This window comes from Maylandia zebra, linkage group LG3 (assembly GCF_041146795.1).
Source record: "Maylandia zebra isolate NMK-2024a linkage group LG3, Mzebra_GT3a, whole genome shotgun sequence".
NCBI lineage: Eukaryota > Metazoa > Chordata > Actinopteri > Cichliformes > Cichlidae > Maylandia > Maylandia zebra.
Genome location: NC_135169.1, coordinates 2,549,408 through 2,566,946, shown reverse-complemented (window position 1 = coordinate 2,566,946; position 17,539 = coordinate 2,549,408). Strand labels below are relative to the sequence as shown.

Sequence of the window (17,539 nt, the reverse complement as noted above, 5' to 3'; positions counted from 1 at the left end):
GGGTCAGCATTCCTCCTGTAGTCCACGAATGATACACCTGACTCCTTCAAGTCCGGGGAAATGAAGTGCGCATTTCCGGCCGCATTTGGAATTGGGACAGCCTTCATCACGTCGCTGTGGTGTAATCAGCCTACAAATGGGGTCTCAAAATTGTACCAAAAAACTCTGTACCTCCCTCCAACCACACACTTCTTCGGGTTTGCCATCAGCACTGCCTGCCTCAGGGAATCCAGGACTGTGACCAACCACTGCACATGCTCCACTGAGGTATCACTATGAATGATGACATCATCCAGGTAAGAAACAGCATATGCAGTGTGAGGACACAGCTATCGCTACAGGAAGTGCTGAAAACTGGCCGGGGCTTCAAACAAGCCAAACGGAAGTGTGACGAATTGGTACGAACCACACAGAGTGGAGGAGGCCGTTTTTATCTTTGGACTCTGCAGACAAGGGAATCTGCCAATCAGCTGTGTTTCAAAGTGGTGCTCCATGAGAGTCGTGCACATGGGCAAGGGGGAGAACACATCTGCAAAGCGCTGTTGCAATGCAGGAACATCTGCTTTATTGGAATGTGTGAGATGTTAATCACAATGCATCTTAAACACACGCTCTAAAAGCGTCATGCCCACAGCACGTTTTTGAGAAAAATCAAATATTTTGGTCCTTGAAGATCATTTCAGAGTGTTTAATTAGCTGCAGGAACCCTGTTCTGTGTGAGTGGAGAACAGCCAAGTCGCCTCCTCTGATAAACCTCCACATGTACCACTGAAAACAGTTAAATTAGTTTGAATCTGAAATCATGGCTCAAACTACTTGTTCTGAGACAATTTCTTCATTTTCACACCAAACTGTTTAATAACACAAACTTTACACAGAGTTCATCAAATATAACTAACACTTTAATATTATCAGGATTTCATAATACAAACGTCAAATCAACAGGGAAACAGCTGCAGAACATGTGGATCAAAATGAAGTCATTAAAAAAACAACATGTGGACTTCAAGGATACAGTAAATACACTAAAGTGAAAGGAGAAGCCAAAATTTGAAGGAATTTGAATTAAGTAAAAGTAGTCACCTTATGATCTTTAAATTGGTCCTGATGTGTGCTGCTGTTTATAACTTTCAACATTTCTTTGCTGCCACTGTGAATATGAATGTGGTCTTTGCCTAATTAAATAAAGGTTACACTGACTCACTGCTTCATCTTCAGGTACAAACTGGTATTATATGGAAATACAGCCCAAAACCAGTTTAGCTTGAGTTTCTTTTTTCTGGACATAAAGTCACAGCAGGTGTTGTTTCAAAGCTGGTGGACAGATTTAGTTCATTTTGGAGGTTTTAAGAGCAACTGCTGTGAAAACATTTGTAGTTTTGGGAGAAAATTACTTAAGAGAAGATTTTACAACAGCAAAAGATTAAATATGAAGGAAGGATTGAAATTTAACTTAGGTAACACATAAAATGAATACAACTACTAAACACTACTGTGTCCTAATAAACAAAGAATAAAATGTAACAGCGATAACATTTTAGAGAATTAAAATCCCTCAAAGGAAAAAAAAATAAAATTGATATGCATATCTATACATGCAGCTTCCTAAATGTAACATTCAGGATTATTCACTGCAGCTCCAGAAATCAGAGCTACCTCATCAGATCCAAGTGTGACATCAGCTGACACTCTTTACAGGAGATTCCATCTGAACTCTGTGGAGCCTGATCTCAAGGTTTTTAAGTCTGAGCCTGAAACCAGAAGAGGATCTTTCTCTCTCTTCAGATTCATTGTGATCCAGTGATTTCAGTCCTGCATAATCAGGCTGATGTTTGCACAGAGCAGATAATGAAGTGAAGGTTTTTGCACATTGGTAACAGTGAAACAGTTTATTTACAGCGTGGGATCGTTTGTGTTCGGAGTATGAACTGAGATTCCTGAAGCTCTTGTCACACTGGTCACAGCTGAAGTTCACCTCCATGTGTGTACGTTCATGTTTGTTACGATGACCTGATTGTGACCAGCTTTTGTCACAGTGTCTGCACTTGTATGGTGTCTCTCCTGTGTGGATTCCCTTATGCTTTTTCATTGAGCTTATTTCCAGTGGTGAAGGATGACCCACACTGGTCACAGATGTGCTTTTTGACCCCACTGTGGAAGAGTTCATGTATTTTAATGTATTTGGTGTGTGGAAGCCTCTCCCACATTCTTTGCAGTAGTTCATTTTGTCTCCAGTGTGGCTACGTTGATGTGGTTTTTGGTCCCGTTGATGATTGGAAGTTTTTCCACAAAGATCACAGAGAAACTCTTTCCCACCACCACAGTGACGACAGGGTTGAGAAATGGATCCATGTGCGTCGCTCCACTTCTAAACAAAGACATTGTAAGTCAGGGAATTCCTTCAACGTTTTTATCCTGAACGTCGCCTGAAACAAAGAGCATCTCTGCCAACGTCCAATTACATTTTACTGTTTACATTATAACACTCAGCTTACTGAGTGAAAATGAGTCTTCATTTTTCAAAACAGTTCATTCAGTATAACTCCATAAGTTTACTGATCAGACTTGTTCCAAGCAATCAGGTTACAATTACAAGATAAAACTAAATACATACCTCACAGTAACTGCACTTGTAGAGTTACTTCCTTGTGTGGATCTGTTGGTGTTTATTCAGCTGATGTGGAAATTTAAAAGACTTTCCACACAAGTCACAGCTGTAGGCTTTAACTTCACTGTGGATGATTTGGTGGTTTTTTAAGTGTCCAGCATGGGTAAAAGACTTTCCACACAGGTCACAGTTGTACGCTTTAACTCCACTGTGGATGAGTTTGTGTGTTTTTAAGTTTCCAGCCTGGGTAAAAGACTTTCCACACAAGTCACAGTTGTAAGGTTTAAATCCACTGTGGATGAGTTGGTGTGTTTTTAAGCTTCCAGCATGGGTAAAAGACTTTCCACACAGGTCACAGTTGTACGCTTTAACTCCACTGTGGATGAGTTTGTGTGTTTTTAAGTTTCCAGCCTGGGTAAAAGACTTTCCACACAAGTCACAGATGTAAGGTTTAACTCCACTGTGGATGACTTGGTGTTTTTTTAGGCTTAGAGCCCAGGTAAAATCCTTCCCACACAAGTCACAGCTGTAAGGTTTAACTCCAGTGTGGATGAGTTGGTGTGCTTTTAAGTTTCCAGCCTGGGTAAAAGACTTTCCACACAAGTCACAGCTGTATGGTTTAACTCCACTGTGGATGAGTTGGTGTTTTTTTAGGGTTAGAGCCCAGGTAAAATCCTTCCCACACAAGTCACAGTTGTAAGGTTTAACTCCAGTGTGGATGAGTTGGTGTGTTTTTAAGTGTCCAGCCTGGGTAAAAGACTTTCCACACAAGTCACATTTGTAAGGTTTAACTCCAGTGTGGATGAGTTGGTGTTTTTTTAAGTGTCCAGCCTGGGTAAAAGACTTTCCACACAAGTCACAGCTGTGAGGTTTAACTTCACTGTGGATGAGTTGGTGTTTTTTTAAGTGTCCAGTCTGGGTAAAAGACTTTCCACACAAGTTGCAGCTGTAAGGTTTAAATCCACTGTGGATGAGTTGGTGTTTTTTTAAGTTTCCAGCGTGGGTAAAAGACTTTCCACACAAGTCACAGCTGTAAGGTTTAACTCCACTGTGGATGACTTGGTGTCTTTTTAAGTGTCCAGTCTGGGTAAAAGACTTTCCACACAAGTCGCAGCTGTAAGGTTTAAATCCACTGTGGATGAGTTGGTGTTTTTTTAAATTTCCAGCGTGGGTAAAAGACTTTCCACACAAGTCACAGCTGTAAGGTTTAACTCCACTGTGGATGACTTGGTGTCTTTTTAAGTCTCCAGCCCGGGTAAAATCCTTCCCGCACTCATCACAGCTGTAGGTTTTCTCTCCCTTTCTTCTGTGAGGTTTGTCGGCCTCCTGAGAGCGCTGACTTCTCGCTCCATGTTGGTCCTGCAGTGACAGAGATACAAACACAGGCAGTGTGTGAAATGCAGTCGTGGAACAAACTGAAACTCCCTCCATTGGTGGAATCAGACATGTCAAAAAAACACATTGTTGGTGTGTTACCACCACCTTCTGGTAATACTATCACATTACAATGATGTGCTACAAAGAGAGTTGTAATGAAAATGACATTATTGAAGAAATATTGATCATCAAAGAAACTCTTTTACTTCAAAAAAAATTCTGAGTTCGACTGATGATATTGTGGTTTCAATGTGTGTAGAGAAAATAAGATCTTTGTATTTTCTTGCAACTTCTGTGGTTTTTGGTTGTGAATGTAGATTCTGTATATATGGAGGAGCCCAGGATGGAAAAGATAAAGCTGCTGTTAACAGGTTTTTAAAAACCAACCAGCTGTGCACGCAGTTTCAATAACAGTGTAACTGTGATGTTTTTCTTACCTTTTGTGTTGAAGACATTGTTTCCTCTGTAGTGGCTGAGCTGAGTCCAAATGGCTGAAATTGTTCCTCTGCTGCACCACCAGACTCTTCTCCTCCTGTTACTCAGCTGGGACACAAAAAGTATATATATGTGTATTTTATCCCTGACAAAAAGAAGCAGAGCAAATAAACATGACTAAACTCCTCAGTGACAACAATACCTATGAAGCTTCAAGGTGAAACCCCAGAAGCAACTACAAAAAGAAAGTCATCAGTTGCCTACAAGAACTTGAAAGGGAAAAACCACTGACCCCCCCTGCACATCACCACCTTTACCCAGGGGATGCTACACCCTGTCTATATGGACTTCCATAGATCCACAAAGATGGAGTCCCGATCAGTCTCAATGGTAGCAGTATAAACTCAGCCACCTACAACATTTCAAGCACCTCATTACCATCCTAGCTCCCCTAGGATGGTAATGAGGACTTTAAAAAACATTTCGAAACTCACTATGTTAATGTGGAATTATTTTACAAATGGATAATTTATTCTACAATTCATTATTTAAGCACAGAATTCTTTATTTTGATGTGCGTGGCTCTTGTTGTCCTCCATATAGGGGTGTCAAAAATCATAGAGGAAGTGGCATGAGGAGGTACATGTTTAAGGTGTTAACAACACACGGTGTGGTTTGCTAGGTTAACTCACAAGCAGAATTTAGCTGTGCTTGACTACAATAGAGACTTTCCTCTTTAGGTGTTTCTGAAACAAGAAGGTGTAGTAAACAGATTTGTTTCAGAAAAAGGCGACAGTAATTAAAATGACATACATAAGCACTAGGGCTGGCACAAATGATTATTTTGATAGTCGACTAGTCACCAATATTTTTTGCGATTAGTCGACTAATCAGATCATGCATCCATTGGACGTAAAACATACAGCTTATTGCACCAGCATGCATCTGCTCTTATATAACTATCATTAGCTTACAGCTTTAAGTGTTTAAAGTATGTGCTAAGTAAAAATAAAGACAAGATGATAGTTTATTACATTTTAATGAAATTTGCAGATTGTTTCGGTGAAGTTTAATAAACTCCTTGCTATCTAAAATATAACGGGACACCGGAGTATATTCTCGAGCATCTCATGCTTCTGATAATCAGCTGTCTGCTTGACGTTTATTCAGCTGTGTAAAAACTATAACTTTAATCTCAGCCAAACCGATTTACTCAGGAACAAATAAAATACTAAAAAAAAGCCAAACAATAACATTTGTAAGTTATCTAAGTGACTTATATATGTTTAACCTGAGTAGTGAAAGACAGCGGTGGGTTTGACAACGATTTGCCGGGAGTCCGGTGCTCTCATGGGCTCTAGTGAGCCTTGAACCCCGGCTAGCTATCGAGCTAGTGGGCAACAGACGTCTCCGAAAATGTCGGAGCGCTTTTGAAAATATGTGGTGTCTTGGTAAACTGAGCAGATACATTCAGTTACATTCTGAAAATATGTTAAACGTTTATTTTGTGACACAGAAAGAATAATAAGAGTAATATTACAACTAGCTGCCACCATTGTTGAAAACTGAGCTGGGCTGCGCTATGAATTCTGGGACAGAGCTACTTCTTCTTCGGGGTTTAACGGCAGCTAGCATCCTTGTGCATGCAGTGCTGCCATCTTCTGTTTCAGTCCATTATTACACTCTTAAATCCTACTACTTATTCCTGCGTCTTTTGTGATCTTACAAAGCTTCAAACGATGCGTCGACTATTAAATCAGTCGTCGACGCTTTTGATAGTCGACGTAATCGTGGCAGCCCTAATAAGCACAGAATGTTTTAATCCTACTAACACATACACACACATGCAATGCAATGAATACCAGATGGTATTTTAAGCCTGTGTTTCTGATTTTATCATCTTGTTCAGCTCACTTAGTAAGATGAGAAGTTTTTAGGAATAATTTTTGATTTACGTCTTAAATTGGACAAGTATGTAAAGAAGATTGCTAAGACGGTCAAGGCTAATCTGAATTGTTTTGAGTTAATTCAGCACTATATACCTGCTTCAGCAGCTCAGTTATTTATGCATTTGTCACGTTCCTGGGTCTTTTGAACCAGTGTTTTGAGTTCTATGTTTAAGTTCTTTAGGTCAGCGAAGTTCATTTGGTTATTAGATTTCTCTTTTATTTTCTTCCCCTGTATTTAAGTTTCCTCACCCTTTGTGTTTCATGCCGAGTGTCTTATGTTATCAAGTTTGTATTGTCATGTCTGTGTCTCATGTTTCCTGTTTTATTTTGAAGGTCTGTCTCCTATGTCAAATCTGTCCGATGGCATCATTTAGGGCTGCACAATTAAATGTTAGAAAATCGCGATCTCAATTCATACTTATGTGCAATCTCATTTCCAAATGACAATGATGTAAGAAAAGAAAAAAAAAGATGACGATTGTACCGCGTTTTGCTCCGGGACATAATCTGCATGAAAACAAGCGCTCACTCTTCATGCTCAACAAATGACAAGGGCAGAGCCTTATACCACGTGATACAGAAGCCAGCTGGAAGGGGAAAAAACAACGAAGAGCACGTGAGAGAAACTGCCGGAGGGGAGAAACCACAATGAGTGCAGAGGAAAAGCTCTGATGGTGGTGAGAATGACAACCCCACTGTAACATTAATTCCAAGAAAAGGTTCTCGTTCCTCCATGTGGAAGGTTTTTGGTTTCAAAGAAGATGAGAGTCAAAAAGATATCATTTGCAAGCTGTGTTTTGCCATAGTAGCAGCACCGCAAGCTAACACTACGAATTTGTATAACCACCTTAAACGTCACCATAAAGTGCAATATGACGAAGCTGTAAAGGCCAAGAAAGTGACAGGAGAAAATCAGTCCCCGTCAACCACCCAAACATCAATAACGGGAACCTTATACAGCACTTCCCCATACCCGTCAAACTCCCCCAGGCACAAAGAAATTACGGAGTAAGTGCAATAAATATTTATATTGGAAAAGAAAATCGTGAGAGAATCGTGATCTCAATTCTAAGCAAAAAAATTGTGATTCTCATTTTATGCAAAATGGTGCAGCCCTGGCATCATTGTCACATTTTAGAGAAACATAATCTACTTAGTTTTAGGAGTTTTAATCATTTGTGTTTGTAGCAAGGGGAATTGCATTTACCTGTGTGTTCCGCCCGGAGTCTTGAGAGTGTAACACCCGAAGGTGAGAAGCAGAGACTCATGACTGTTTATTAAGAGTTTAATAAAAGTTTACCTTGGAGGAGGGAAAGTTCAACCGAGCATCTTGTGAAGTTTAGAGAGAACAAGATGAAACATGGTGGCAGCTGAGGCAAGGGTAACAGTAAGTGAGCTGATGAGAAAAATCGATGAACACTGTAATCCCAAAGTTAATGAGACTGTCGAGAGATACAGATTTTTTGCATGCAATCAGGCTCCAGGAGAAAATATTGATAAATATGTTACGGACCTGAGAATGCTGGCGAGCACCTGCAACTTTGGACAATTAAAAGACTCACTGATCAGAGACAGGATCGTCTGTGGCACGAACAGCTCCAGTTGGAGGGAAAGGTTGCTCAGAGAAGAGAACCTCACATTAGACAGATGTCTAGATATTTGTAGAGCAATGGAGATTTCAAGAGAATACAACAAAACAATAGCGGGACAGGCTGTAGAGGAACTGCATGCAGTAAAACAAAAAGAGAGAGAAAGACTGGATAAAGAGATATCATGCAGATTTTGTGGAAGAGCACATGAAAGACTCAAATCAAAATGCCCAGCATATGGAAAAAAATGCAAAAAATGTGGCAAAGAAAATCATTTTGCATGCAGGAGTAAAAGCAGACAGAGTGAAAATGGAAAAAAGGTCCACACAGTGACGGAGCAGGACTCTGATTCCTGTGAGGACATAATGACTGTCACAGCTATGACACAGACTGCAGTAGAAGTGAACCAGATCAGAGAATCAGACATGAAAAAACGAGAGCAGCTGTTTGCAGGCATGATGATTGGCAACAGCCTGGTCAAGTTTCAAGTTGACTGCAGTGCAACCTGCAACGTTATTCCCATCAACTTGTTGAACCCGAACATCAAAATGGAGCACACAGACAAGGTTCTTGTGATGTACAATAAGTCAAGGCTGTGTCCATTAGGAAAGTGTAAGGTCAAGCTGACAAACCCAAGAAAAAACAAATAGTACAGAGTCGAGTTCCAAGTGGTAGAGGAGGATTGTAAAACACCTCTACTTGGGAGAACAGCTAGTGAAGCGATGAAGCTAATACAAGTTAAATATGATAACATCTGTGCTTTGGACAGCTCAGTGACAACAGCTCCATCAGAGAAAAACGCATGGTTGTTGGAAGAGATAAAGCCTGAGTTTCAGGATGTGTTTACAGGAGATGGATGTTTGCAAAGTGAATATGAGCTGGAAATCGACACAACAGCGCAGCCCGTCAAACTGCCAAAACGCACAGTCCCAGTGTCGATGATGAAACCACTGAAAGAGGAACTGATGAGCCTTGCAGACAGACAAATAATAGCACCGGTGGATTGTAGGACTGATTGGATCAGTGGGATGGTGACAGTGCAGAAGCCAAATGGCAAACCCAGGATATGTATTGACCCAAGACCACTCAACAAAGCTTTGAAGCGTAGTCACTTCCCGTTACCAACAATAGATGACATCTTGCCAGATGTGTCAAAAGCGAAATTTTTCACAGTTTGTGATGTGAAACATGGCTTTTGGCATGTGAAGCTTACAGAAGAGTCAAGCCATCTCACGACATTCGCAACACCATTTGGTCGCTTTCGTTGGCTGAGAATGCCGATGCGGATCAGCCCAGCACCAGAGGTCTTTCAGCGCAAACTGATGCAAGCGTTAGAGAACCTGCCAGGCACATACATCATTGCTGATGACATCCTGATCACTGGAAAAGGAGAGACGACTGAGTTGGCAGAAATGGATCATGACAGAAACCTGAGACTTTTCCTGGAACGCTGCAGAGAGAGAAACATCAAATTAAATGTGGAAAAACTCAAGCTTAGAAGACAGGAAGTACCATACATCGGACATCTACTCACAGCAGAAGGGCTGAGAGCTGACCCAGAGAAGGTACGGGCCATCACAGAGATGCCAGCACCAACTGATATAAAAGGGGTGCAGAGACTAGTTGGAATGGTCAACTATTTATCAAAGTTTTACAAGCATCTGTCAGACAACTGTGAGCCTCTCAGACAACTGACGCACAGAGACAGCCTATGGGAGTGGACAGACGTGCAGGAAGATGCATTTAAAAGACTGAAAGAAAGACTAACACAAGTCCCAGTTTTGAAATATTACAGCCCTGAAGAAGAGCTGACGCTGCAGTGTGATGCCGGCGAGACAGGACTGGGAGCAGCTCTGACTCAACATGGAAAACCAGTGGCATTTGCAAGTTGTGCATTGACGCTCACTGAACGAGGTTATGCACAAATTGAAAAGGAATGCTTAGCTATTGTGTTTGGGATGGAGAAATTCCACCAATATACATATGGTCGTCTTGTGAGAGTGCAATCAGACCACAAGCCACTCGAGAACATTATTAAAAAGCCACTGTTACATGCACCTAAGAGACTGCAAAGGATGTTATTAAGGCTGCAAAAATATGATATAACCATAACATATGTTCCAGGCCGCGACATGCTACTTCCTGATACGCTGAGTAGGGCCTACCTGCAGGATAGCATCAAAAGCCAGACGGAGTTGGAGACAGAATGTGTCAACATGGTGGACTATGTACCTGTTTCAACAGAAAGCATGGACAGAATACGGGCAGGGACAAGAACCGACCACACACTACAAACACTGATAAAAACAATACAAAAGGGGTGGCCGGCCCGTAAGAAAGATGTACCTGTTGAAATAACCCAGTTCCAATCTTTGCAGGATGAACTGAGCTCAAAGGATGGATTGGTCTTCAAGGGAGAGAGAATGGTGATTCCAGAAGCACTGCAGGCAGATATAACACAGGGAATTCACTCAACACACATCGGCACAGAAGGGTGCCTCAGGAGAGCTAGAGACTGTGTCTACTGGCACGGTATGAACGACCACATCAAAAAGTACATCGCTACACGTGACATATGTCGGTCTGTGGATGTAAAACAACAGAAAGAGACACTAAAACCACACGAGCCGACCACTAGACCATGGACCAAAGTTGGGACAGATTTATTCAACTTTGAGGGTAGGGACTACCTAATAACTGTTGATTATTACTCCAACTTTTGGGAGATAGATTATCTACCTGATACCAAGTCGAGTACTGTGATTAGGAAACTAAAGGCTCATTTCGCACGTCAGGGAATCCCAAATATTGTTTTTTCTGACAACGGGCCCCAGTACAGCTCAACAGAGTTTGCCAACTTCAGCTGGAAATGGGAATTTCGACACCATACCTCATCACCTGGCTATCCGCAGAGCAACGGCAAAGGTGAGTCTGCCGTTAAAACTGCCAAACGACTCATGAAAAAGGCAAAATTGGCTGGACAGGATCCATATTTGGCCTTATTGGACCACAGAAACACCCCAACACAAGGTTTAACTACCAGCCCTGCACAGAGACTGTTAAGCAGGAGGACGAGGACACTCCTCCCAATAGGAGACAGATTGTTGCAACCCAAAGTGACTGACAACAAGTTAGCACTGATGAAAAACAGAGAGAGACAAACAAAGTACTACAACAAAACAGCGAAGGACATGGACACATTAAACCCAGGAGACTTGGTGCGAGTCCAACCTTTTGAACCACACAACTTATGGACCAAAGCTAGAGTGTGTAACACTCTGGGAAACAGATCCTATGATGTGGAGTTGGACAACGGCAGAGTCCTCAGAAGAAATCGTCGCCATCTGAGGCGAGCTGTGGAGGTCAAAAAAGACATGTCAGCACATCTCCAGCCTGAGGGACAGAACATTACTGTGCCGACACAGAGCAAAGAGAACACACAAAACAGCACTACCAGGTCAGGACGGGTAGTACAACAACCTGGATATCTGAAGGACTATGTATGCAGTGTGTGAGTTATATGTTGTGATTTGTTTACTGGTCAGAGGAAAGACAAAAGAAAAAAAAACCCATCTGTGAGGACATTTTGAGTTATATGTTGTGATTTGTTTACTGGTTAGAGAACAGAGCAAAACATCTGCGATAATATTTTGAGTTATGGCTTTGTGATCTATTTACTTGTTTGGAAGGAAAGAAAAAAATAATAAGGAAAAGAGAAAAAAAATGGAAAAAATGAATAAAAGTAACACTAAAAAAAAGTAAGTGGAAGGCAGAATTTTCATTTTTGAAGAAAATGGTGTCCAACAAACAAATGTCATGTCTAAGTTTTGTTCCAGTTGCAAACTGAGTTCTCAACTTATGAATAGTTCATTGTCTTTGTAAAAGAAAAGGGATGTAGCAAGCGGAATTGCTGTGTGTTCCGCCCGGAGTCTTGAGAGTGTAACACCGGAAGGTGAGAAGCAGAGACTCATGACTGTTTATTAAGAGTTTAATAAAAGTTTACCTCAGAGGAGGGAAAGTTCAACCAAGCATCTTGTGAAGTTTATAGAGAGAACAAGATGAAACAGTGTTTTCTTAAATTGAACGCATTTTCCATAGAGGCTTGCAATCTGTGGAACCCACTTCCAACCAAAATCAAATTGATTACAGACATCAGATCCTTTCTATTGAAGGTTAAAGTTTGGTTAAAGGAAAATCAGAGATGTAGTCATTTTATTAATGATTTTATTTTTATTTATTGTCTATTAATTGTAGTTGTATTTACGATGTATTTTTGCTTTATGAAAATGTATGTTTTATGGTAAAATGTATTTATTTTGATTGTAAGCCCAACAAGGGACAATTGTTGAAAATTTGCAATAGCTATAAACTTATGTCCGTTACATCAGTTTCATGTTTTGTACTTGGACTATGTCAAACTGCACTGTCCCTTTTAAATAAATACATTCAAATTCAAATGTGTGAGGGATGCTTTACCATGACATACACCTGGTTACATGGGAATAAACTTATTATCTAATAGGACATTAGGGTTGTGTGAAATGTGTGTGACTGGTGGATGAATGTTTTGGGGATTTATTTGGCGGCTACATTTTTCTTTTACCAAGTGGAACCTGTCAAGACGTTTTGGTTTGATTTATCAGTTTAAGGAGATGAGTATGCTTTGGCAAGTCCTAAAACTAAGACTTTCATATTTTTATATTTTGTAGTATTTTCTTTTTTTTTCCTTTTCATGTTTGAGGAGTGCACTGAGAGTTTTGTTTGAGAGTCTGCTGTCCGTTAAGCAGGCCTGCATGATTGGAACTAAAAGTGCTATACAATAGTGTTGCTGGAAAATGATCGTAAAGTGAGCTTCTCCACATCGCAATGGGGACTTACTGGACTGATAATGGGGACAAATGGTTCACTGACTTGACACTGATACGCAGATTGCACCTACTCCAAGCAGACAAGGAAAGGGTAGATGTATGTATGTTTTTCCAGGAGCAGGAAGATGACAGCAACATCCTAGGGTCGCATGAGCTTGTGGGCCATGCAGACTTAATCTTGTAGTTGTTAATTTCTGTGTGTATTTACCAGCGCTGTTATGCATGTTGCAGTGGCACATTTCCTTTCCTATAAATCATATCACATTAGTAATAGTAATATTATTTCCTCACTTTAGTGTTCACCAGTTGTATGCATGCATGTAGAATGTTATCACCAGTGGGCCCCATGTTATTGCACCCTCACAGTGGACCCATCGTAGACTGGAAGAGCTCCAGACATCCTGCTCTAAGGGAGGTGACGGGTGGTCATAACGTTTCTTAGTGTGGGAGAAGGTCATGGATGAGCTGGACTGAACCTTTAGGTATGCATGATGTGCTGTGGAATGTTCTTTGTTTGAGAGTGTCTGTGATGGTGTATATAAGATATAAGGGTGGTGGCCGAATTTCCGAGATGATCCTTGTGTTGGCTGGCATGTTTCCATTCAAATTGTAAAGTGTTTATTAAACCCACTTCAAATCCAGCTCACAAGGTGTGTTGCAGCTAATTTTGAAATGTTCTATAAGAATGTGGCGTTGTCAAGCAGGATTCCTCAGGTGAGTTTTGCTAAATCACCAGCACGCGATGCCTGGTCATCCTAAGGGAAAATTGCCTCAGTCCGGTGCATTTCAAGGTCCTGTAACCATCCGTCGGTAAACCGTACCTGGGCTTGTTGCAGTGGCCTGAAGTTACTAAACTTCATGAGTGTATGCACTCATGAAGTTTATTAACTTCAGGTCACATTGTTCTCCTTTGTTTTGTACATACCTTTTTTGGGGGGCAAAGAAAAAGAAAGAATTTATTGGAACCGGAGAATGAACGTTTTGCGGTGCTACAAATGCTTGCATTTGATGCGGTACTTGGAATGTTTTGCCATGAGTTCCCGGCATGCAATGCGCAAAAGAAGAGCTGGGCGATAGAACGATAACGATATCTATCGCGATATAACTTTTACTCGATAGAGAAATTAAACTATCGCGATAGACCTCGCCGCTCTTGTCCTCTTTAAAAAAAAAAAAAAAAAAAAAAAAAGAGGTCAGCCAATCCAAATTAAGTAGCGCAGAGCCGAACCAATCACAGCCGCAGCGTCACGTCGCGTGACTTGTTACATACAGCACAAGTGCCAAGCCGTACATTTGTATTTGTTTGGGAAGCAGCCAGCGACCGTAACGCCCGGGTAATGGAGGAAATGAGTGTGCCAACTAGAAAAATCAACCGAGCGTGACCGAAGGTTACCGAAGAGAAAACAGATGATGGTTCCAATGCCGGAGAGATTGTCGAACGGAAGAGCCATAGAAGTTCCGTAGTGTGAAGGTATTTCGGCTATTTCAAGTCTGACAAAAAACAGAGTAGCGTGCACTGTAAATTGTGCCGGAAGCAAGTCTGGAAATACAATAAACTGGTGCATGCGTCACACTGTGCCACGTTATTGTTTCGGTGAAATGAATTTCTACAATACTGTTACTGTTAATTCTACTCGCTGCAGTGTTTAAATGCTTATATATACACACAGTTACTGTCCCTCCACACATACGACTCGGTTCTGCTTCTATGCCCCAGCTTTGTTTACTTTTTCCCACCGAGGCTTCTAGACTTCTGATTGGCCAACATTTCTGCACGATTAGGAATCTAGCTCCACCTGCTGCTTTGGCAAGTTCATAGCAGCGTTTTCCTTCATTTCTACCTTTATGTGTGGACGGGATTATTTTTTAAAACGAAAACGGAAAATCTCCGTTTTCAAAAATACCCGTGTACGTGTGGACGTAACCTCAGTCTCTGACTGGAAGCGCTAATTCGTCATTCGGCTTTTGTCAGACTAAAGTAACTGTTAAAACTTTTTGAAAAGCTCAGCTATACAACAAGGAGAGATTGAGAATTTCCTTTTAGTTCTCAGTTTATTTGATATTGACAAAAGTTAGTCAGTTTTGTCTGTTCTTCTGTAAAACAAACTAAGATTTATTTTTAGAATTAATATTTTGTTTCTAAGTGGAATTGACAATTTAGTAGTCTGTTTCGTTTGTTCTATTTTGAAACTTAAACGCTTTAGCGGCTGCCTTTTGTGTAGTTTGCAATATTTGCCTTTATTTATCTGAAAAAGTCTCATGTTCCTTAAGTACATCTACCCTGTTGAACTTCATCCATCCATTCGCGTCCGCTTAATGGATGAACTTATGGGAAATAAATATATAAATAAAAACAAGCTGCTGATTATTTCACATTTTACTTGTGAGCAATGGCACATTTAAATCTTACAAATATAGTTATTTGGCTTATATCGTGATGGATATCGTTATCGCCTGAAATGAAAAAAACATGTCATGATATGAAAAAATCTTATATCGCCCAGCTCTACGCGAAAGTCACGTGGTCTGTTAATCTTTATTATTCACCCTGGGGTTGCCCTCCCCCAGGCTTGTACCTGTGGCTTCCTGTCCTAGGGGTGGGGGTAGACTGTTCTCCTGCCCTGCAGCCCATCCTTTTGTTCATATACCAAGGCTAATTTTCTATATATATTCTTACCCCCTAGCAACCACCATTTCATAATGTTGCAAGCAATCACAAACTCTACAGTCTGTCTAACTCCAGTGTATACCAAGCAATCTATTATCCTCAACAGAGCTAAACTCAACATAAACGGAACCCACATTAAAGTTAGCTCGGTGCTTACCTTTAGATGAGCCCACAAACCGAGAGAAACAGGAAACAGATCAGTGAGCAGAGACCCACGTGGTTCACGCTGATCTCAGCTACAATCCAGGAGACAAGGGTGTGCAGATCGATGCAGATATCGATCCAAACTTTGGTAGTGGTATATGTTCCAGTAAGTTCACTACTTTACTCCCGTTTCATGAAAAAGCAGCTCTCTCTGCTCGACTCCTCTCCTGCACAGACACTTTGCTCCGCCCCCTTTTCCCGGCTCTGCTGTGATTTGTTGCTGTGCGGTCACGTGACTCAGCTTCACAACGTAACCACGTGAGAGAGTTATTTCAAAAGTAGCGCCTTTCCAGTCCTTTCCTTTCCAGTGATGGTAAATTAGATTCTTTTTACTGAATCGAGATTGAATGAGTCACTCACCAAAGCGAATCGAATTTGAGTAATTTGATTCACTGAGTCAGTTGACCAGAGATTGCAAAATGTATATTTTCACTCAAATTTAATTTGTTTCTCTTTTCATGTAAATCCTACTGCTAAGATGAGTGATTCTAAAAGAAATAAACTCTTTTATAGAGCAAGAATGAGCAAAAACATTTTTAAAATAAAGCAAGTTCCTACCAAAATGTCTTAATAAACATTTATTTTGTTTATTTTTATTTATTTATTTATTTTCTTAAATGTGTCAAATATATATTTTCTCATCTAAATGTCCACTGAGCTGTGAGCCAGGGGGTGGTAATGCGCCTTAACATTGGTTGCCAACCAAGAAGAAGAAAAAGCTGTGAGCCAGGAAGGAGGGGGTGAGTGGCTGTGTTGGCAGAGGTATGAAAATGCGCAGTGAAATCTAACGCACATGGCAAACTTCGCCGACGATATTCTAGGGAGGAAAAAATACACATCAGCCATCGGCCATTTTGATGAACGCATACGCCCCCTAGAGCACGCTAACTTTATTAACAGCCACACAAATGCAAAGCACACATCAAACATAAATAGACTATTTGACTGTCTCCATAATTGAGAGCATTTTCTCTTCTTATTTCAACACCCCCACTTGCTCTCATATTATGATGCTCTTAAGCAAACAAAAAACAACAAACAAAAGGTTTCTTCCTCAGTACTGTATACATGTCCGTATACCATGTTAATGCCCGAACATAAACTTCTCAAACTTGAACAACTTAACTTTTGTTGCAGGCTTTGTCATTACATCTGCAACCATCTCTTCTGTTGAACAATAATCCAGAGTTATTTTTCCTGCACTCACAGTTGACCTCACAAAGTGGTACTTTATGTCAACATGTTTACATCTCTGTCTCGTCACAGGATTCTTCGCCAACGCAATTGCACCCTGATTATCTTCATGAACTTTTGGCGGTGCATATTTTTGTCCATCAATACCTTGTAACAGTTGCATTAGGTACAAAACTTCTTGTAGGGTTGTAGCTAAAGCCATGTACTCCGCTTCACAGGTAGATAATGCAACAGTAGGTTGTCTTTTGGTTTTCCATGAGATTAAAGGACCATCTACAGACAAGCTTATGCAATAACCAGTTGTACTCCGTCTGTCTGTTACATCAGCTGCCCAATCAGCATCGCTGTATGCCCACAACCTCAGTTCTTTGTTGTCACATTTCCTGTAACACAGTTCTTTCTCGGTTGTCCCTTTCAGATACCTCAGTACATGTTTTACTGTAGTCCATTGGTCTTCAGTTGGCTCAGTAAAGTACTGTGAAAGTTTACTGACTATAAAACTCAAGTCTGGTCTTGTGCATGTAGCCAAATAGATCAGACTACCAACTGCCTCTCTGTACCTTTTGACATCACTCATCATTTCTGCATCATCAGCATAGTTCAGTTTTTGCTCACAAGGTGTCTGTCTTTCTTTACAATCCTGCATG

At 40.8% G+C, this 17,539-nt stretch overlaps 1 protein-coding gene across 3 annotated transcripts; it reads right to left on the bottom strand.

The window, feature by feature from the left end:
- Positions 1 to 850: 850 nt before the first annotated feature.
- On the bottom strand, positions 851 to 15,883 carry LOC112431610 (uncharacterized). Of its 3 annotated transcripts, none has more exons than XM_076878569.1 (4): positions 15,652 to 15,883; positions 4,423 to 4,565; positions 2,615 to 3,967; positions 851 to 2,368 (listed from the first exon to the last, which is right to left on the bottom strand). In XM_076878569.1, exons 2-3 carry the CDS (start codon positions 4,438 to 4,440, stop codon positions 2,639 to 2,641), a joined length of 1,347 nt encoding a protein of 448 aa, XP_076734684.1. In that variant the 5' UTR covers positions 4,441 to 4,565; positions 15,652 to 15,883; the 3' UTR covers positions 851 to 2,368; positions 2,615 to 2,638. The 3 variants fall into 3 exon arrangements, with proteins under 3 accessions (XP_076734684.1, XP_076734681.1, XP_076734676.1); XM_076878566.1 differs by having other exon boundaries at positions 4,423 to 4,528; XM_076878561.1 differs by lacking the exon at positions 15,652 to 15,883 and having other exon boundaries at positions 4,423 to 4,879.
- Between the last annotated feature and the right edge of the window lie 1,656 nt (positions 15,884 to 17,539).